The following is a 22,791-nucleotide window of genomic DNA, read 5'->3' as shown; positions in this document are numbered from 1 at the left end:
CATCTGCCCAAATTATCTAGATCCTGTTGCAGTAGCACACTGCCATTACTGTCATTAACAACCCTGCCAACCTTTGTATCATCTGCAAACTTCGACATTAAGCCTGATATATATCTTCATCAATATCATTGATAAATATACAAAACAACAGTGGACCCAACACCGAACCTTGTGGGACTCCACTAATAACATTAGTCCACGAAGAGCAGCACCCATTGATTACCACCCTCTGTCTTCTCCCACTTAACCATCCTTTTATCCATTGTAGCAACTTACCCTTAATACCATTCTGCTCCAATTTGTACAATAGTCTTCCATGTGCAACAGTGTCAAAAGCTTTCCTGAAATCCAAATATATGATATCAAAATTATTTTTTGCATCCAGTTCCTTTGTAACCACATCATAATATCCTATCAAATTTGTCAGACAAGACTTTCCCTTAACAAACCCATGCTGTGTCTGAATTATTGCTGCAGTCTTGTCTAGATGATCCTGCAATGCATCTTTAACCAGTGACTCCATTATTTTACCCGGAACATCATAACCTCAAAAGTCATCAATCATACTGCATGATGGAAGAGATAGGGAAGGGTTGACCGGAACTTAGCTCTAGAGACTAAACATGGGTTCCACTACTTCAAGCCTCCAATAATCAAAGTGGTGGTATTGCACTGGTTGATGAGCGTCATCTACCACCTAGTACTGCCTGGTAACATAGAGGGGCAGCATTACTCCATGTGGTGTGGGAACCACACCTTGACCCCTTCTTACGTTGGTTCACACCTGGGTGGTCACCCACCATGTACTTGTGCATGGAAGTTATACCCAGGATTATTAACAGTCCCACCATCGTGAAGGTGCAAGCAGAGGATTTGGCTGTCACAGACCGTCCGGACTTTGCCGAAATTGGGTCCACTTGATTTGAGTGTCACCCGAATATCAGTTCCATCAGCATTTTAGACTCCCAGGTAGCAAGTACACTTGTCTGACATATCTGAGAGAATGTCGGTGACAACCTCACGGACCAAGACTGGTCGCAGAAAAGAGTCAATGTGAATGGAGAGTATCTAAACCATCATTTACGTTTTGCAGTTGACATTGTGGTCATATGCCACGATCCCAAAGAATTAGAGGAAAATCTTAATCAGTTATGCAGAGTTAGTAAGGATTTTGGACTAAAGATGAATATGGCCAAAACAAAAGTAATGATGAACAAGTATGCCACAGAAAGGGATATAATGATTGAAGGAGCAGTAATTGAAAAGTTGGAGTTATATACTTATCTGAGACAAGTCATTGGCTGTAATAACGATAAATGGCTGGAAGTCAAGAAAAGAATAAATTTTGGATGGATAGCATTCTGGAACTATAGTCATACTGAGGAGCAATATCCCAATTTGTCTGAAATGTAAAATAATGAACCAATGTATACTCCCCGCCATGACTTATGGAAGTGAAACTTGGGCACTCACCAAAAGAATGGAAGAGAAGCTGAGAACTACACAGCAAAGAATGGAACGAATTATATTGGGAATCCGACTGTTAGATAAGAATTAGGCAGCAAAACTCATGTAAAGGACATTTTTATCAAAACTAAAGAACTAAAATGGTCTTGGGCAGGACACATAACGCGAAGACAAGATGACAGATGGACTAAGAAAATTACTGAATGGTACCCAAAAGGAGCTAAAAGAAAACCTGGAAGACAATGACGGAGATGGACAAATGAAATTCATGAGTTTATGGGTAGCAGATGGATGGCCATTGCACAAAACAGAAGGAACTGGAAAGTTGCTGGAGAGGCCTTCATCCTGCAGTGGATTGAAAATGGCTGATGATGATGATTAATAAATACAAGGTACTGCATTTGGATAGTATAAATTTCTATAAATTTTTTACTGATTTCAGAATAATATACCACTTTAGATATATTATTCTGAAATCAATGGTAAAAACTCAGGATAGTGGAGAAGGAAAAGACTTAGTGCTAATTGTACAGTCCAACACGAAGTTCTCTGAGCGGCTCAGACAGCTCATGGAGTTCTGTAATTGATGTACATGAATTTTTCCATCTGGGATAAAGAATTTATTATCTCTTTGTATAATGCAATGGTTAAGATGCATCTTGAGTATTACATACAAGTTTAGTGCCATCATTTTAGGAAGAATTTAGATTTCTTGGAATGGGTACAGAGAAGAGCAACAAGATTGTTAAGGGGCACAAATGGATACGCCTACCAGTAAAGACTTGATTTGGTAAATTGCAATTTCTGCAAGGAGACCAGATTGGAGTGGTTGTAAACTTTTCATGGGTTAAACAAACAATGGTGATGGCAGCGTAACCTCTGGTGACACATAGGAGAAGATGTAAACTTAAATTCGTAAAAGGGGGTTTGCAAAATAATTCTGTAAAATTTTTTACCATCTCATTTAATTGAATGAACTTCTACCTGGTGTTTTGGTAGTTTGAATGAATTTAAAGGAAGATGTGACAAATTATCAGGATAGGCAAAATGAAAGGTTTTTTTTTTTATTTATATATATATATATATATATATATGTCCAATGCTTATAGAGCATACACCATAAAAAAAAAAAATATATATATATATATATATATATATATATATTTTTTTTTTTTTTTACTATTAATACTATAGCACTTGTTCTAGAATTGGGCAGAAAAAATTCATTGAGAAATAAGCTGCCATGTTATAGGCAAGTAATTTTTAATCTTCTCTGGCTTAAAATCTCTCTAGCCCATTCTCTCAAATTCATCTGTTGCTTTTATTTTTCTCCCAACTCCAATATTCACTTGGAACTCTCTAACTTCGTTTCAGTGAGTTAATTTTTCTTGGCAATTTTAACATTCACAACTCCAGCTGGCTTCAGTTTTCCACTCACACAGCCCCAGCTGGATGAGATGCTGATGGTTTTGCAAAAACTAGTGACTTCACACAAGTTGTACATTTACCTACCACAATACGAGACAATCCTAACCACACAGCCAACACACTTGATCTTTTCTCACAAACAGTCCTTCTAAGTACACGTTTGAGGTGAGTGGTCCTCTGGGCACCTCAAATCACACATGGTGATGGTCTCTTCTACAATGGAGCCTTTCTCTCATGTTGTTTGGCATTACAAGAATGAAAAATGGGATGATATGCAAGATTTCTTTTCCTTGGTTACATTAGTTTTAAATCTTCTGATGTCAGTGTTTGCCTAGATCGTGTCAGTGAAATTATTCTTGTAGGGACACACTCTGCCTTAAAATCCCATCCTTTATCTAAACTTTGGTTTTCCAATAAATGTGCCAGGGCTGTTCAAGATAAGAACGTTGCATATCGCAATTGGCTCGCATCCAAATCTCTAGGTTCATTTTCTGCCTACCCTAAAGCTCACAGCAATTGTAAAGCAGTTATTAATCAATCCGAACTAGATTTTGAACAGGAATAGAAAACTTGCTTCTTGTCAAAGTTAGTCAAGCATTTTTGTCTCTTGCCAAAGCTATTGGCTGCAACTTTTGTCCATCTATTCTCCCACCTCTGTTAAAATCTGACGGTTCTATTGCTTCATTATCTAAAGATAAAGCTGACTTACCTGCATCCCGCTTTTCTTCTAACTCTTGTATTGATCATCCACTCTGCTTCCTGTGATCTTCCATCAAAAGGATATCAGAAGAATTTTGAACAATCTTGATGCCAAGAAAGCTCCAGGTCCTAATGGCATTTCTCCACTTGTTCTCAAAAGCTGCGCTCCTCAGTTTGCTTCTGTTCCATGTCACCATTTCACAATTTCTTATTCTGCTGGTGTTTTTCCTTTTTTTTGGAAATTTGCTCATATCCAACCAGTTCATAAGAACAGTGACAAATCCCTCCCATCCAGTTATCAATCCATTCCACTGGTGATGTATTTGCTTATGTTATCCATCTGTGTAACTCAAGCTCTTGACATTACTAAGGATTTTAAAACAAGGCTTTTAGAAGTTCTTCTATACAAGCATCCATCTTATGGATTGCCTTTTTTCCTTTTTTTTTTTTTTTTTTTTTTTTGTTGGGCATCCAGTTTTCTCTCTGGCTGCTCACTAATGCTGATTATTCCCCAAAATTCAGTTTTTTCTCCCACCATTTTTTCTTGTATATTAATGATCTTCCCTTGACTTGATATCCACAGTTTTTCTAATGATAGCACGTTGCATTCAACCTTCCAATTTGGGAAACCTTGCCCTGCAAAAACAGCTTCATCTTCTTGAATATCCACCACTCATTCCTTAAATGCTGATCACCTGTGCGACACATAACTTAGTTAATTTCAATCTTTCTAAAACCTAGTTCTCTTATATATTGCAAAAAAAAGGAGTGTACTGCTCCTATTCATTTTTTATCTTCTTTTTTAGGAATTATCTTGACTTCTAATCTCTCTCTTGTGCATAAGCACATCACAAATACTGCTTCCTTTGCATTTAAAAAACTGAGTTTCCGCTTTTGCCCTGGGCATTACTTTTCTTCTGAACAACTTCTCACTCTCTACAAATCTCAAATCTGTTCTACGTGGAATGTTGTTTCCACATCTGGGGTAGTGCCCAGAATGTCTCTCAGGCTTTTTGACTCCATTCCAAAGAGGGCAGTCGGGTTAATTACTAATCTATCTCTTACAAAATCTTTTCCACTCTCTGGAAAAATTAATAATTAACTAATCTCCATAGATGTTCTGTTTAAAATTCTCTGTTAAAAATTTCAGAAATGTTTTTTTATTATCATCACAATTTGAAAAAATTCATGCTTAAGCTAAACTTAATTATATGCACATGTTGTGATTGACATGTCATGTGCAGTTATTGATTGCAAGTTTGCTTTACTGCTACACTTTCTTCCAATCAGTAATGCTTTCTAGCTTCATGAGTTTGATGCATTGTCTGGAATCACACACTTTTGGTGTGTGTGTGTGTGTGTGTGTGTGTGTGTGTGTGTGTGTGTGTGTGTGTGTGTGTGTGTGTGTGTGTGTGTGTGTTACTGGCATACTGGGGTCTGATCACAGCATATGTTGAAGTGTGCAGTTTTTAAATTTGCTTTTGCTTGCTGACAGGGTCTTAAATGAGTTTTAAATTTTAAAAAATTAATTTAAATTACGTTTTTTGAATTAGAACAGATTTTTCACAGCTGTGTTCAGAAAAGATTTAAAATATAGGTGGCATCAAAAATTGACAATTTTGCATTGTTTTTGCTGATTTTTTTTTTTTTTTTTTTTATTCAAATTTTTGTGCATCCTCATGAAATTCAAAATATTGCAGATTTAAATATTATGTTGGTCATTTGTATTATGTTTTTTTTTTTTTTTTTTACTATTGAGACTGCGATATTTTATCACATGGACAAATTAAATATTATGTTTGTCAATGCTTTGTTTTTTAAAATGAACAGAAAATTTGGTTAAAAAAAAAACTTCTTTGTAGGTTGAAGCTATGAAGATGGTGCCTATGGGATTCACAACAGCAACAGAATTCCACCAGAAACGATCTGAAATAATTCAAATAACAACTGGTTCAAAAGAACTCGACAAATTGTTGGGAGGTATGTTAATTCAATTTTATGAATTTAAGGCAGTATCAAAACACTTTGGTTTTCTGTGAATATTTTGAATCTACATGGGAGAGATGAATGTAACTGTTTTACCCTAAAAACAGAAATGATAACTCTTAATAGTTTGACTTAAGTCGGGAAAAACATTTTTAATAGCTACACTTATATGTACTGTTTTTAGTGATAAGCAAAAGTTTATGAAAAAGGCTACTGTTCATAGTAGGCATCAGTTTCTCAAATTAAGAAGCTATCGTAATGAGACACCCCCATTGCTGATCTGCAAAATTACCTTATTGGTGGGAGGCGTAGCTCTCAGTGAAGTACTGCATCACCTAGTTGTGCAGTAACTTGTAAACATGAGTTAGCATGTTGAGTTCTGAGGTAAAATTAGGCAGCAGTTCCCCTGAGGCTTGTAAGAAAGGCGCCCACGTAGCCAGTTGGGCAGTAGCAGTAGTGCGTAGCACATGCTTCTTGATTAGACCGGGGTTCGAACCCGTGCCCACCAAATATGGAGAATGCTGAAAGATCAGGGAATGACAACCGCATATCCCCGAAGCAATATGGCCTTAGTTGCTAATGCTCCTAAAAACCAAATATCAATCAATCAGCTTGTAAGAAAGTTTTAACTTTCTTTTAGAGAAAAGAAAGTGATAAAAGTAGTAAGAAAACAATTAATGCATCATACTGTTTAATTACACAGACGTGTGTTTAAGAATTTTACACTTAACTATTGTTAATATCAATTTACATTTTTTTTAAAATGATGTATGTGGGAATTCATCTAAAACATTGACTTATGGTGCTTTCTCTTCTGTCTTTAATGTTTTAAAAAAAAAAGGTGTCAAGCTGTGGTGTTGCTGCTTTCCTCTTTTTTCCCCCAAACAATGCATAATAATGCTTTGTTGTAATGCCCTTTGAGAGGTGTAAAGGGTGTCCATCATTTGAAGTACACTCTTTACACCTCTCAGTCTTGAGGAGAACACAACTTGGCTCATATTCCAGAATTTGTTTAAAGCTTCCTTGATCGTTTTGATTTTTCTCATCAAAACTTCTCTCGTCAGCTTTTATAAAAAGTTATTACTCAGATATATCTCCCTCTTGATCCTTGCCAACAAGGCAAAGTCTGTGCTGTATTAACTCTTGATTTGAGAGTTGTTCTTTGTGCAACTCCAAGAACTCCTCCAAATCTGTATCCTTCTCTTCATTAAACAGATTTCTTGAGAAGGCTATTTATTTATTTATCAGTTTAGTACAGTGGTGGGAATCAAAAATTTTAAAAACTGGTTCTCTATTACCTTTCTTCCCCTTTTCAAGGTAAAAGAGAAAAACCAAACACAGACCAAAAGTACTGTAGCTCGCATCGTGTTCGGTGTGAAATGGCCTTTAGGGACTGCTTCGGTGAACTCTGGAAATTCTAGGAACAGGTTCATGCAAACTAGCCAAATCCCACTACTGGTTTAGTACATGGTTTTCATCCCAATGTGTTCATTGGTCAACTTTTCTTCATTGACAAGCATAAAGCTCCAAAAGTATGCAAACTGTGGAAGCACTTAACCCCCTCCCATACATCATCCATACAAGATTCAGACACTTCTTCCTAGGTTTCAGCTATGGTGTGTGTGTGTGTGTGTGTGTGTGTGTGTGTGTGTGTGTGTGTGTGTGTGTGTGTGTGTGTGTGTGTGTGTGTGTGTGTGTGTGTGTTAATATTTATATACAGTGGATTCCGGTTAATCAAGGCAGCCGTTTATTTGGGCCAAATCTTAAAAAACAGAACCCATTTGAGAAAATAGCCAGGGTTTACTTCGCTTAATTGGGACAACATGTCGTTTAATCTGGGCAGGAGACCGCAGCATTGAAGATTACCCTATGATTGTCTGCAACTGTACCAAGTGGTTCGGTCGGATTTCTGGAGGTCACAACCATAAAACAATAAAAAAGCAATTAGCAGTCACCTGTTTATTGGGCTTTTCTGTTAGTGCAATCTGTCATAAACAGAATATCATTGGTTGGTGCAATCACTAGTGCAATCTTTCATAAACGGAATATCATCAGTTTGGCTGAAACAAGAAGTAGAAATGAATCACTTATAAGTTTATCAAGTGGAAATCTGCTGTATACCAATGGAAACAGTGAAAGGAGTGAAGGTGGAGTTGTGTTTCTGGTCCATAAAGATTTTAAAAAATAAACAACATTTTGGAATTCAAAAGTACATCACCAAGGGTGTCAAGACTAATACTCAGGATTTCTAAGAGGTACAAACTAAAGGTTATGATGATTTATGCTCCAACACCGAGCCATGGTGATGAAGAGGTTGAAGAAATGTACACCGAAATTGAGAGTCTTCTAGATGAGCCGAAAACCCACTACACTATTATTATGGGGGACTTCGATGCTAAGGTTGGAAAAAGACAAAACAGTGCAGAAAGGGGAACTATAGGAAATTTTGGAATTGGTGAAAGAAATGAAAGAGGCGAAAGACTTGTGGAATTTGCAGAATCTCAAGGATTGTCAGTAATGAAAATTTTTTCAAGAAAAGGGCAAACATGGAAGAGTCCAAATGGATTAACAACTAATGAAATCGACTTTGTCCTCACTAACAGAAGATATATTGTGAATGATGTTACCGTCCTGAATAAGGTAAATGTTGGAAGTTATCACAGAATGGTAAGATGTACACTTGATATAGGAAAGGAAAGGAAAAAACTGACTCGAGTAAATAATACAAAGGTCTTTGAGATAACAGAAGAGGAGAAAAAGCAGTATGTACTGGAACTTAAGAACAAGTTTGAGCTTCTGCAGAATGCTCAGGACCAAGATATCGACGAGGAATATTACAACTTTCTGAAAGTGATAAAGCCCAAGAAACCTATACGGAAAAAGAAATCCAAAGAAGAAGAAAAAAATTAGTCAAGGAACACTGGTTATGATGAACCGAAGGCGAAAAATGAAGAGAAAGATAAACACTGACAAGGAGAAAATTGAGTATACTGAGTTATGCAAAGCCATTAGAAAGAGACTCAGAGAGGACATAAGAAGAAGATTTAACACAAGAAAAGTAGAACAAGCATTAAGGGAAAACAAAGGACTTAAATCAGCAGCCATTAGCAGTAATACTGAAAGACAAATGATACTGAAACTGAAGAATAGCGATGGCATACTTATAAATTGTAGAGAAGGCATAATTCAAATAGCAGAAGACTACTATAGAGAATTATACAAGGAGCGAGGGAATGATGCCAGCAGTGGGGAAGATGGATTGCAAATTAGCAACACATACGACATACCCGATATTCTTCCTGATGAGGTAGAACATGCATTGAAGAAAATGAAGAATCAGAAAGCCCCAGGGGAAGATGAAGTTACTGTAGAGTTGTTAAAATTGAGAAGAAGAGACATAACACAAAAACTGGCAAGGCTCTTCACAAAGTGCATTAGAAAAGGTGAGACACCTAAGCAGTGGAATAATGCAATCATAGTTTTTCTGCATAAGAAAGGAGATAAATCAGAAATTGGAAATTATAGACCAATTAGCTTGTTATCCCACATCTAGAAGTTGTTCACAAGGGTCATTACTAACAGATTAGAAAGAATACTTGATTAGAATCAACCGAAAGAGCAAGCTGGCTTTAGGAGAGGATTCTCAACTCTGGATCTCCTTCACGTAATATCAAAGCTAATGGAGAAAGCAAATGAATATAAAACACCATTATGCCCATTATGTAATACTATATATTGTCCAACAATTGTTGCTTTCAGTCACTAACCAGTAATGTTTTGTTTGCAGTAAAGCCAGCATGTATTTTCCCAGACACAGCAACGTTCATAATTGAAGATATGTCCATGATCCCTAGATTTTTATCTTTTGGACTACCTGAAAAAGGAGTGATAATTCAGTAACGGTATTTACATATTTTAAAAATTAAAAGTCAATATTGAATGAGAAATTTCAGTGGTAACACTCAAGTTTCTCTGAACATGATGAAAAGAGTTTGCTTGCATTTGGGAAGTAAGATACTTATTGTTACCTCTGTTATATAATAAATATAATAATGATTGAAATAAAAGTGAAAACATACTATCGGTTGCCTGTCTTTTGAATCACACTCTATAATGGTTCTAACAATGTGATTTTAGTGAAACATTATTTATTATTCTAAGAATATGCCTAAAAGTGAAGTGACATCTTAGAGTTAAATGCATGATATTTTTGTGGGTTTTCAATCTTAAAGTATTTATGTTTAAGATAATTTGCGACTAATTTTGAACATTTAAACTGAACTTTATATTTTAAACATTTATGGCTCAGTTTAAAATATACAGGTACAGAGAAGTATACATTATAATGTTTCATGTTTTTATTTTTGTTTCTAGGTGGAATTGAGACTGGATCGATTACAGAGATATTTGGGGAATTCAGAACTGGTAAAACACAGTTATGTCACACATTAGCAGTTACCTGCCAGGTAGTTAAAACTGTCTTTCTGTTCATCCTTCCCTTGTGTAATATGTTGTAGGCCACACACGCGTGCATATGTGCACAGCCAGCAGACCACATATAGCCTGCCATAATGTTCAGTTTTTAGGTTTGATCCTTATTAATTCATTAAAAAATAAAAGAAAATAAAAAATTTTAACTTTCATAATTTAAGTGATTGACAAAAAGCAGTTGAAGGCCTTTAAGGCCTCGTACTGCAAGAATTTACTAACATGTATTGAGTAGTGCAAAACCATTTGTGCAGTAAATTCACAAGGATTGCAAACAAAGTTTGCAAAAAATTCATTTATATCACTTCTAGGTTGTCTATTTATACACTGTGTTGGAATTCAAAATTGAGGATAAATTATAGTAGCCTTCTCTACTGGGAAAACATTATATATTCAAAAGCAAGTGCATGACCAGATAACTCATGAAGGATTTCATAATATGCAATGTTATAATAATGATGATGCCATTGTTCGTATTTGTTGTGAATTTACTGCATTTTAAAATTATTCTTTTTGTGCTATTCATTGTGTGTATCACATTGTGTGTGATCTTAAGTGTTTATACCTACTTAACCTTCAGTAGGTACTGCCATCTCCTTGTGTTTTTTAGCAATTGTAGATGCAGTGTATAATAGACAGCAGCACAAAAATAAATAACTTTGAAAATGTGATGAGGAGAATGCATCTGTTAGCTTCAGTTGTCCAAGTTGTGCTTTCATTTTTACAAAATTTTACAAAAAAAAAAATAATAATAAAAACTATGAAAGGTTAATCCTGTTGCCCACCCTTCAAGGTGGATGTTTGGATGAATTAAGGGCAGTATCTCTGTGTCAATAACATTCTGCAATTTGGCTCACTTTGGCCATGTATATTTTTCTGACTATTGTTCATTGCCACTTCAAAAACCAGGGGGAAGTGAAGTATAATAGAAGACAAGAGGATGAGGGGGAAATGTGTACAGCAGAAATTTCAAATGGAGGGAAAGATTGTGTAAATCCTAAATTAATAAAAAAAAACTTTTCAGTTTAAAAAAAAAAAAAGTTAAAATTGACTTTTTCAAACCAGTAATTTTCATCCTTTTTTTTCCATGGAGGAACTCCTACCTATGAAAAGGTTTACAGGCCAGAAAAAGTTGATAGCAGGAAGTGCAACTTGATTATTGCTAAATTATTGTTAATAAATTTATTTGTAAAGTGCTGTTTTATATATTAGTCAGCTTACATTGTAAGGAAAAAAGAAATTGAAGCATTTTCCCACCTCCTCCCCTAAAGCCAACTTGCTCTTTTGGTTGATAATCATCAAGTATTCCCCCCCCTCCCTTTCAAGTATGAAAATATCAATAAGGTTTACTTTCATTGTGACACGTGGACTCTATTCTTTTTGCACAATTTTGAATACTTGGCTGAATTTTTGACAAACATTTGCAGTTCTTTCTCGACAGACAGCACATAATTTCCTTCTTTGTTTTTAATGTTTTAATGTTAGGGGGTCAAATTAATAACAGAAGATCATCCAAAGATGATGCATTCTCATCAGCTATTTTCAGTCCACTGCAGGATGAAGGCCTCTCCAGCAACTTTCCAGTTTCTTCTGTTTTGTACAATGGCCATCCACGAACTCATGAATTTCATCTGTCTATTTCCGTTGTTTCCAGGTTTTCTTTTAGCTCCTCTTGGGCACTATTCTGTTATTTTCTTAGTCCATCTGTCATCTTGTCTTCGAGCTGTGTGTCCTGCCCGAATCCATTTCAGTTCTTTAAATTTGATAAGAATGTCCTTTATTTGTGTTTGCTGTCTAATCCATGTGTTTCTCTTCTTATCTAACAGTCTGATTCCCAATATAATCACAGCCTTTTAAAATGCACTGTTTGCATGATGTTTGTGGAGCAGTTGGGTACGGGACATGATATTGCCATGGGGGATGTCTTTGTATGTGCGCGATGTAAGGAGTGTAAGGAAATCAGACGACAACTCAGCGTTGTTATGGGCCTATATGAGGGCTTGAAGGACAGGGTGGATGTCCTCGAAGGATCTAAATTGAGGGGCCCCATCAAGCTCTCAGCTGCCCACATCTCAACGCCAGAGCTTGCACTTGGTCATCACGCAACACAGCGGCAACCCCCAAGGCAGAATGTGCTGGTCCCCCAAGAACTAGTCATTGTTGGTGACTCTATTGTCAGGGAAACAGGGAACATGCTTTGTAAAAAGGATAGGAGGAACAGGACCAGGGTATGTCTGCCAGGGGCAAAGGTTGATGGCGTTGCACAGCGGATATCATCTTTTAAGCGCACAAAAGGTGATTTAGTTGTACGTGTTGGCACTAATGATATTAAGAGTAGGAGACCGGCGGAATTACTTAACAAGTACAGGTCACTGTTGAAAAAAAGCCATGAATTAGGGTTCAATTTGAAAGTGTCTGCAATTCTGCCCAGACATGATAGGAGGGAGTATATGATGAGAGCCTTGTCGATCAATTCGGCCCTGGAGGGATTGTGCAAGGCTCAAGGGGTAGAATTTTTTTCAGCCTGGTCTGTACTTGTTAACAGGAGAGACTGCTTCTACAGGGATGGGATACACTTAAATGGAAAGGATGCAAGAATATTTGCTGATGCTATCGTGGCAGTGTTAGGTGGGTCAGAAAACTGCTAGCTTGGGGGGGGGATACAAGGACTAATAGATTAACAATAGCCACTGACAGAGGTGAAAGTGATTCTTGGACTGCTTCTATTGGAATGAGCAGCAGCCTGGAAAACAAGCTGCAGGATATTTCAGAGACTGCTGGGAGTCATTGCGTTACAAGTAAACACATGGCTTGTGTAAGGGTAGCTAAGAATAGGAACAGGTGCATGTATACTTGCGTGTACACCAATGCTAGGAGTTTGGTAAATAAATTTGATGAATTTGAGGTATTGCTCAAAACATCAAAGGCAAATATTGTTGGAATATCAGAGGCATGGTGTCACACAGATATAAGGAATGTAGAACTGGAATTGGGAAAGTACAATGTGTACAGAAAGGATAGAGAGGACAGGAAGGGAGGAGGGGTTATGCTATTAGTTAAGAAACACATAAAATCCAAGGAAGTGAAGCCAATCGACATCGCTGGACAGTGCAGTGTCGAGTCTGTTTGGTGTGACTTAAGCATTGGGAGATCAAAATTGAGAGTAGGAGTGTGCTATAGGCCTAATGACTCTGATGAGTATAATAAGAAACTGTACAGGGAAATAGAGTGGGCCAGTAAATCAGAGAGTCTTATAATGGGGGATTTTAATTTCCCAGATATTGACTGGAATTTGTGGGCTGGTCACTCACACACACTAGCAAGGCTTTTGTGGATTTATTGGATGATTGTTTTCTACATCAGCATGTTTGGGAGGCAACTAGAGGGAGCAATACTCTTGATCTGATTATCAGTAGTGATTCTTCATGCATTAAGAATCTGCAGATAAAGGAACCACTAGGTGGCAGTGATCACAGTGTACTGAAGTGGGATTTACTCAAAGAGGTAACTACCATCAGGGGTAAAGGGAAGGGTTTTTGCTTTCGTAAAGGCAACTACGATGGTCTGAGACAGTATTTAAATTCTATACAGTGGAACCAACTGATGATGTTACCAACAGCAAATTCAAAATGGGAAGCATTCAAACAACTTATCTTGGAAGCTACTAGGCTTTACATACCAATTAAGAAATATTGTTCAAGGTTTAGGTCTAAATGAACTAATGAGACATATGGCAGAGAAGAAAAATGCATGGGATACGTATAAATTAACATGTGACACAGAAGCCTATGATAGATATAAGCTGGTCTGTAACCAAGTTACAAAGGAGGTTAGGCAGGCGAAGGCAGATTATGAGAAATCTTCGGCAAAGGATGCAAAGAAAAACAGAAAAGAGTTCTTTACTTATGTAAACTCTAGAAGGAAGGGGATGAATCAGATTGGTCCACTTGATATCGATGGTTCAACTGTTGATGATCCTGCTTAGGTAGCTAATAAACTAAATGAATATTTCGCATCGACGCTCACACATGAGGAGTTATTCAGCGAGGGGAATGCCAGAGGTGTATTCAACTCTGGTAGAAAGCTAGATAATCTTGTAATAACTGAGAGTAAAGTGGAGGAGAAATTGTTGAAGATAAACACAAGATAAACACAAACTGGATAGATCCCATCCACCTCAGGTGGATGGTATCTATCCAGTTATATTAAAGGAGGCAGCAAAAGAAGTAAGCAAACCCTTGGCCATAATTATGAGAGCTTCCTTGAACTCAGGAGAGGTACCCATAGACTGGAGATGTGTAAATGTGACCCCAATTCACAAAGGAGGATCAAAGGCTGGCACAAGTAATTATAGACTTGTGAGTTTAACTTCTGTTCCAGGAAAATTAATGGAGGCACTGATTAAAGAAGCACTGCAGGATCATCTAGACAAGACTTCAGTTATAGCTCGGACACAGCATGGTTTTGTTAAGGGAAAGTCTTGCCTTGACCAATTTGATTGGATACTATGATGAAGTCACAAAAGAACTGGATGCAGGGAATAACTTTGATATTATATATTTGGAACTTAGAAAGGCTTTTGTTTTGTTGCGCATGGAAGTAAAAAAAAAGTAAAGTAAACTGCAGCCATTATCAACCCACTGCAGGATGGAAGCCTCCTCAACAATTCATGCTGAGGGAATTGGTCCATAATCTGTAACGCTGGTCCAGTGCGGTTTGGCTGATCGACAGTATTTAGCAGTCAGGGGCTTGAACCCCGGTCTACTCAAAGAGCGTGTGCTACTGCACTCCCGCTCCTGACCACTCGGCTACGGAGGCACTACGGTTGAACATGGAAGACTGCTGCTCAAATTGGAGCAGTGTGGCATTGGAGGCAAATTGCTGCTATGGATAAAGGGATGGTTGAGGGGGAGAAGACAGGGTGATAATCAATGGACACTGCTCATCGTGGACTAATGTTATTAGTGGAGTCCCTCAGGGTTCAGTGTTGAGTCCATTATTGTTTTCTGTATTTATAAATGATATTGATGATGGTATATCAAGCTTAATGCCCAAGTTTGCAGATGATACAAAGGTTGGCAGGGTTGTTAAGGACACTTCTGATGCTATGCTGCTGTGACAAGATCTGGAAAGGTTGAGCAGATGGGCTGAAAGGTGGCAAATGAAGTTTAACATTGACAAATGTAAAGTACTACATATGGGAAACAGCAACCCCAGAGCAACGTATTAACTCTGTGGTACTACACTGGCAGTTGTAGAGAATGAAAAGGACCTGGGGGTAATTGTGCAGGCAGATATGAAGTTCTCTGAGCAGTGCAGATGGGCTGCAGGAGTAGCTCATGGTGTCTTGTCAATGATATACAGGAATTTTTCTAGCAGGGATAAGGAGGTGATTATTCCCTTGTATAAGGCAATGGTCAGGCCACACCTTGAGTACTGTATACAGGTCTGGAGGCCTCATTTCAAGAAGGATGTAGAGCTCCTGGAACGAGTACAGAGAAGGGCGACAAGATTAGTGAATGGAACAAGGGGTTTCTCTTACGAAGAAAGGCTTAAGTTTTGCAAATTACAGTGTCTGGAGACTAGGCACCGGCGAGGTGATCTGATAGAGGTGTATAAAGCCTTGAATGGTTTGAGCATGCTCAATGCTGATGGGATTTTTCCTCAGAATAAACACCTGAGAGGGCATAAATTCAGATTGAGGAAAGACATGTAGGATAGATGTGCGGAAACTTGCCTTTAGCCAGTGGATAGTTGGTTGGTGAACAGACTTCCACCCCTTGTTATGGAGGTTGATAGCCTAAATAAATATAAGGCTCAGCTGGACAGGCATTTCGAAAGAACGGAGGGGTGAAATGGAAGTGGGGTTTTTTTTTTTTTTTTTTTTGGCTGATGCTGTGAATAAGCTTGCTTTCTTGCATCATATGCCTCTACTAGTGCTAATGCTAATTCATTCCATTCTTTGCTGTGTAGTTTTCAGCTTTTCTTCATAAGTCATGGTAGAGAGTATACAATGGTTCATTATTTTAAGTTTCAGACAAATTGGGATATTGCTCCTCAGTATGTGATTATATTTCCTAATTCTATCCATCCGAAATTTATCTTTCCCTTGACTTCCGGCCATTTAGCATTATTACAGCCACGACTTGTCCCAGATAAGTATATGAATCCACCTTTTCAATTACTGCTTCATTACTTTTGTTTTAGCCATATTCATCTTTAGTCCGAAATCCTTACTAACATTGCATAATTGATTAAGATTTTCCTCTAATTCTTTGGGATCATGGCTTATGATCACAATGTCATCTGCAAATCGTAAATGGTTTAGGTACTGTCCATTCACATTGACTCCTTTCTGTGACCAGTCTAATCTTCCGAAAGCTTCCTCAAGGGCAGCAGTAAACAACTTCAGAGATATTGTGTCTCCTTGTCGAACTCCTTTCTCAATTTTAAATTTGCTACTGTCTTTGTCTATTCTAATAAAGGATGTAGCTTTCTCGTATGTTTTCTTCAAAATCATAATGTATGGAGTATCTATGCCTTGTTTTTCCAGTTCCCGAAACTACCTTATGCTGTATGGAGTCAAATGCCTTTTCATAATCCACAAATGCCAGGCATAATGGTGTTTTATATTCATTTGCTTTCTCCATTAGCTGCAATATTACGTGAAGGTGATCCATAGTTGAGAATCCTGTCCTAAAGCCAGCTTGCTCTTTTGGTTGATAATCATCAAGTATTCTTTCTAATCTGTTAGTAATGACCCTTGTGAACAACTTGTAATTGTGGGACAGCATTGGTCAATTTCCAATTTCTGATTTATCTCCTTTCTTATGCAGCAAAATTATGATTGCATTATTCCACTCCTTATGCATCACACCTTTCCTAATATATTTTTTGAAGAGTCTTGCCAGTTTCTGTGTTATGTCTCTTCCTCTCCCAATTTTAACAACTCTACAGTAACTTCATCTTCTCCTGGGGTTTTCTAATTCTTCATTTTCATGAATACATGTTCTACCTCATCAAGAAGCATATCAGGTATGTGTTGCAAATTTGTGATCCATCCCCACTGCAACCTGGATTTGGCACATTATAGCCTTAGTTGCTAATGCACCAATAAAATACAAATCAAATCAAATCTTCCCCACTGCTGGCATCATTCCCTCCCTCCATGTATAATTCTCTATAGTAGTCTTCTGCTATTTGAATTATGTCTTCTGCTGTTTATAAGTACACCATCTCTTCCTTCAGTTTCAATATGATTTGTCTTTCTGTATTACTGCTAAAGGCTGCTGATTTAAGTCCTTTGTTTTCCCTTAATGCTTGTTCTACTTTTCTTGTGTTAAATCTTATGTCCTCTCTTTCTCTTTCTAATGGCTTTGCATAACTCAGTATACTCAATTTTGTCCTTGTCAGTGTTTATATTTCTCTTCATTTGTTATCTTTGGTTCATCATGACAAGTGTTTTGACTAATTTTTTCTTTGGATTTCTTTTTACCTATAGGTTTCACGGGCTCCATCAGTTTCAGAAAGTTGTATTTCCCGTTGATATCTTGGTCCTGAGCAGTCTGCAGAAGCTCAAACTTGTTAAATTCCAGTACATACTGCTTTTTCTCCTCTTCATATTATTTACTTGTCAGTTTTTTCCTTTCTTTTCTTACATCTATATCAAGTATGCTTCTTGCCATTCTGTGATCACTTCCAACATTTACCTTCAAGATGGTAACATCATCACAATATATCTTCTGTTAGTGAGGATGAAGTCGATTTCATTAGTTGTTAATCCATTTGGGCTCCTCCGTGTCTACTTTCTGTTCACCCTTTTCATGAAAAAAGTGTTCATTACTGACATTCCTTGAGATTCTGCAAATTCCACAAGTCTTTCACCTCTTTAGTTTCTTCTACCTATTCCAAAATTTCCTATAGTTTCCCTTTCTGCGCTGTTTTGTTTCTTTCCAACCTTAGCATTGAAGGCCCCTGTAATAATGGTGTAGTGAGTTTTCTGTTCATCTAGAAGTCTCAATTTCAGTGTACATATCTTCAACCTCTTCATCATCATGGTTCGTCTAGAAGTCTCAATTTCAGTGTACATATCTTCAACCTCTTCATCATCATGGTTCGTCTAGAAGTCTCAATTTCAGTGTACATATCTTCAACCTCTTCATCATCATGGTTCGATGCTGTTGCATAAATCATAACTTTTAGCTTGTACCTCATAGAAATCCTGAGTAGTAGTCTTGACACCCTTGGGGATGTACTTTTGAATTCCAAAATGTTGTTTTTTATATCTTTATGGACCAGAATGCCAACTCCACCTTTGCTCTTTTCACTGTCTACAGCAGATTTCCACTTGATAAACTTATATAAGTGATTCATTTCTTCTTCTTGTTTCAGCCAAGCTGATGATATTCCAATTCACATTTTCTAATTTATTTTCCAGCTCTAATATCCTATCTTCCCCGATGAGCAATCTTGTGTTGTAAGATCGCTCATCAGCTCAGTTTCCGTGCATGGCTGTCTGGTAGTACCCAGAGATTCTTAGCACCCTCTGCTTCTCCTCTGATCCTCTCGCTGCCGTAAGAGGGGAAGTGAAAGCCACTGAGGACTGAGTGCCATTTGTTTCATTGTGTTGTCATGTGCTGGAGCATTTTGTCTTTTCCTCTTCATGCTGACCAGGCATCTTGAAGAGAACCACTCTACACGTTTGTTACCATCAAATTGACATAACAAGGATGCCATCTAGAAGATGTACATGAGTGGATTTTAGGAGGCAGGCAACCAGACATCTCCTAAATCTTCTAAAATAGAAAGATATTGGATCCATCAGTGTTTTAGACTGTGTCTGATAACACACAATGCCTTTTCCCCCCTCTAAGATGATGTATAATGCGTACCAAACTAGCACTAAAACATTTGCATTCTCACAGTTTTATTCTTATCTACTATTCCATATTTCATGTAAAATACCATGCTGATTTGACTCTTACTTTAGTCCAGCATTTTACTTCTACAGTCATTCATTTTCTATTTTTGCAGAAAATGGATGACTGGAAAGTTTACCATTAAACCAGTGATGATAATTTAGGTAAAAGGTTTGGTAATGATGCATTGTGTGATATGTTGATAGGAAAGCAGCAAATTCTGGTGAAAAATTCTTTGCTAACACTTATAAATTCTAAGTATGAAGAAGCCTAAGTATGAAGAAGACTTGGAAACCTTGTAATAAAAAATGCCTACTTACAATATATTCTGCAGCTTCCAGCATGCAATCTGTTTATTTAATTTTCTGTCAAGCTTCAGCTGTTCTGATAAAAAATTTTTTTAAGGGCACATAGGTATTACACCGTAACGTGTGTGTGTGTGTGTGTGTGTGTGTGTCACATCAGTGTGAAATTTATCTGCTTGTGTGTGGGATGGCAAGAGAGATGGGAGAGATTTAATATGGTAATACCATTAAGGAAGATATAATGGGGTGGGAGTGTGGTATTAGCCAACAATTCAAAGGCAGCATTGCTTTCTTATGGGCTAGAGATATAAAAACAAAAGGGAAAAGGGGAGAAAAATGTACTGAACAGCTAAAATTAATGGTATAATGAAGGACTTAATTCACAAACTTAGGGCTAGTGTGAAAGCCAGGTAAGTGCACCCCACATGGTAAAATTCAACTGTGAAGTACAAAGCATATCTGGTGGGCCTGTTATCTGACTTACAGGATACAGTCCTGACTGACCTTGACTTACTGAAGGTTTATGAGCAAAATGATTTCTACAGTCCTTGAGTAATGGCTAATGTCTAGTAGGTGTTGATTGATTCTGGGTATTGGGAATCCAATCCTGGGACTGAGTTAAAAGATTGCATCATGGCCTTGGAGTTGTACTGTTGCTGAGTGCAGGTGACTTCTGGAGAGGATAGCAGAGCTTGTTTGGTGATGATTGCAATTCTGGCCAATCCCCTGGGAAGAGTTCCTTCTGCTGGGTCAAGGTGATATAGTCCTCCTCTCAGGAGAAGACACTAGACAATATTAGTGTTTCTCTGACACCTGTTTACTGGAGTTTTGGAGATGTGTTAATTTCCCACTGACATCTGTGGTAACTGATGAATTTTGGGTAAACAACCCTTCCAAAAGTGAGGAAGAAATAAAGATGATGTCAAATGAAAGCAAAGTGAGAAAAAAAAATTGATGTCTGGGGGTAAACAAATACATCTTAAGAACATTAACTACCTACTAATGTAATGAACCAATCTGTTGCAGAGCAATACTAATCCCAGTCAAGCGATTTCGTCTGAGAAGAGCACTATGTTGGGATTGTTCGGATACATAGTGTGGTACTACTGGCCATTGGGTCATCCAGCCATTCATCGCAAGTGTGCTCCAGGTCATCCTGGAGTGTTCATGTGTGTTTCAAGACACTGGTCTGCCTGCCCAGTGCAGATCAACCAGTTGGTAATATAGCCACTAAACAAACGGAGTCCTGGAATTATGGGACAGTGCGGGGGGGGGGGGAATCTTTGTGATTTACCATTTCCTTCTTGGTGAAGAAAATTGTAGTGATGACAGGCTACTTTGACTGTTTTCTTGCATCTTCCTGTGTGGTGGTAGGGGAAGGTTATAGAATTTGTAAGACTTGAGAGATATTTTTGTTGAAATTGGGATAATTCTGAGAATTCTCCCAATTTCAACAAACTTAGAATTCTTTTTATAGTATTGATTTCAGAATTAATATCTTAGTGGGGCACAGATACAGAAGACTCTCAACACAATGCCTTTCACCAGTTCTGCTTTGCACTGAGTGGGCAGTGGGACTCAGTACAGTACTGATGGGCATCTGAGTTGTTGGAGTTTAGGATATAGAACAGATTATCTATTTTCTAGTGAAAGTTGTTTCAGTTTGGTTTTTTACTTTTTTCTCAGGAAGTTTGATCAGCTGCTGCTTCTCCTGTAATATTTTAGCAATAAATCAGCTCATACACGAACCACAAGAATAAGTATTTTACTGTAACTAAAATATTTACAAATTAAAAATGAAATAAAATAAATATTTACAAAAACTGCTATTATATTAAAATAAATTATGTACATGTGAAAAACATTAAAACTGTGATGAGATTCTTGCGATAAAATACACTAAAATAAACTGGATTAAAAGCGATAAAAACGATAAAAATCTGGAGCTTTCGGAAGCATCGGCTTCCTTCCTCAGCAGTAACAAAACTTCCTGCAGCACGTCCATATATAACAGGCTCATGGTGCTTATACACGTGGTGCAGTCGGTGCATGGTCTGAACTGGAAGTGGAAACAGCTCGGGAACGTGTCAAGCAAAACCGTTCATCCGTACTTAGGATAATAGTTTCAAACAGAGGATGCATATGCATACCTCTGTCCCTATTCATAATATTGTGGTCGGATGAACAGATTCGTAGGCTCTCAAGCCATTTACGGGTCCAGAACCCATGCGCCCAATCCACAATAACCGCATCCTCTGGGGAGATTTGATGCTGCTTCTCCCAAAAATGTTCGGCCATAGCAGATTTATTGTAATCAGTGGTTTTTATAGCATTTGCATGCTCCCTCAGATGATCCTTGAGCCGTCGTTTTGTCTCACCCACATATCATTCCACACAATCCGGGCATTTTATCCTGTATACTACTCCACTACTCAGGTCCTTTGCTATTGGGTCTTTTCCCTGAGACAATACTGTGTGCAACCTCCTCCCGGGAAGCTGCACACAGCGTGTTTTATAAACCCGCAAAACTCTAGCAAGATGCTCAGTAAGGCCCGGATAGTAAGGAATGTATGCGGTAGCCACAGGAACAAACGGTTCCTGGTGGTTGGACTCTATTCCTCTACTAAACCTGTCTATGATCCTCTGGGGGTATCCGCATTTTCTAAGGTCTGCTGTGACTCGTCTAATTTCACATTCTTTGTCCTCAGAGGTAGTGCAGTGCGACCCTGCTCTATCTAGTAGAGCTTTCACTACACTATTCTTATGCTGCCCAGCTTGTGCTGAACTATAATGGGTGTACTGGCCTCTGCACATAAGTTTTTTAAACACTGAAGTTTTAAGCCTAGGGCCTATCCTAGAGACCAGTACATCCAAGAATGGAAGGGTACCTCCTGTCTCCACCTCTGAGGTAAATTGTATAAATTGGGAGAATCTATTAAGCCAATGGAGTGCATCATCCTCTCTCCCCTTCTGGAGATAGCAATGGGTATTGAATGGGCCATCAGCAAGCTACCGGAGGTCCTGGCTAATGAGATCCAGGTGAAATCTGCTGTTATTTTGAGCCAAGTAAAGAAAGTATCTCCGAATCTTAACTTTAGTCAAAGAAAAGCCTTGAATGAACTGAGAAGAGACAATGGAATTGTGGTTTTACCTGCGGACAAGGGTAGATTGACGGTTGTCCTAAACAAAGAAGACTATCACAAAAAAGCAATGGACCTTTTATAGAACAATAATACGTATAAAGTTACTAAGAGAAACCCGTTGGTTGGCCTAGAGCGGCGCGTTAATAAACTGGTACAGGTTTGGTTAAAGGCAGAGAAGATTTCCAGGGAGACCTTTTGGTTCTTACATGCTGGATGTCAACTCCCTAGGTTTTATGGACTTCCAAAAACTCATAAGACAGAAGTCCCACTCAGACCTATTGTATCATTTATAGGAAGCCCGACATATGCTTTGTCAGGGTATTTGGCTAAATTGATTTCGCCTATAGTGGGCTAGTC

At 37.9% G+C, this 22,791-nt stretch overlaps 1 protein-coding gene across 1 annotated transcript in view; it reads left to right on the top strand.

Moving 5' to 3' along the window:
- The window catches only part of spn-A (RAD51 recombinase homolog spn-A), a 163,453-nt gene that overhangs the window by 58,624 nt on the left and 82,038 nt on the right, over positions 1-22,791 (top strand). The window contains exons 4-5 of the mRNA XM_090370766.1: positions 5,457-5,574; positions 9,955-10,046. Coding sequence (XP_090226892.1) covers positions 5,457-5,574; positions 9,955-10,046 — 210 coding nt within the window. The remainder of the gene's footprint in view (positions 1-5,456; positions 5,575-9,954; positions 10,047-22,791) is intronic.

This window comes from Mastigoproctus giganteus, chromosome 3, assembly GCF_048544385.1.
Source record: "Mastigoproctus giganteus isolate SK-2022 chromosome 3, ASM4854438v1, whole genome shotgun sequence".
Classification (NCBI taxonomy): Eukaryota; Metazoa; Arthropoda; class Arachnida; order Uropygi; family Thelyphonidae; genus Mastigoproctus; species Mastigoproctus giganteus.
This window is presented reverse-complemented; position numbering and strand designations above follow the sequence as displayed.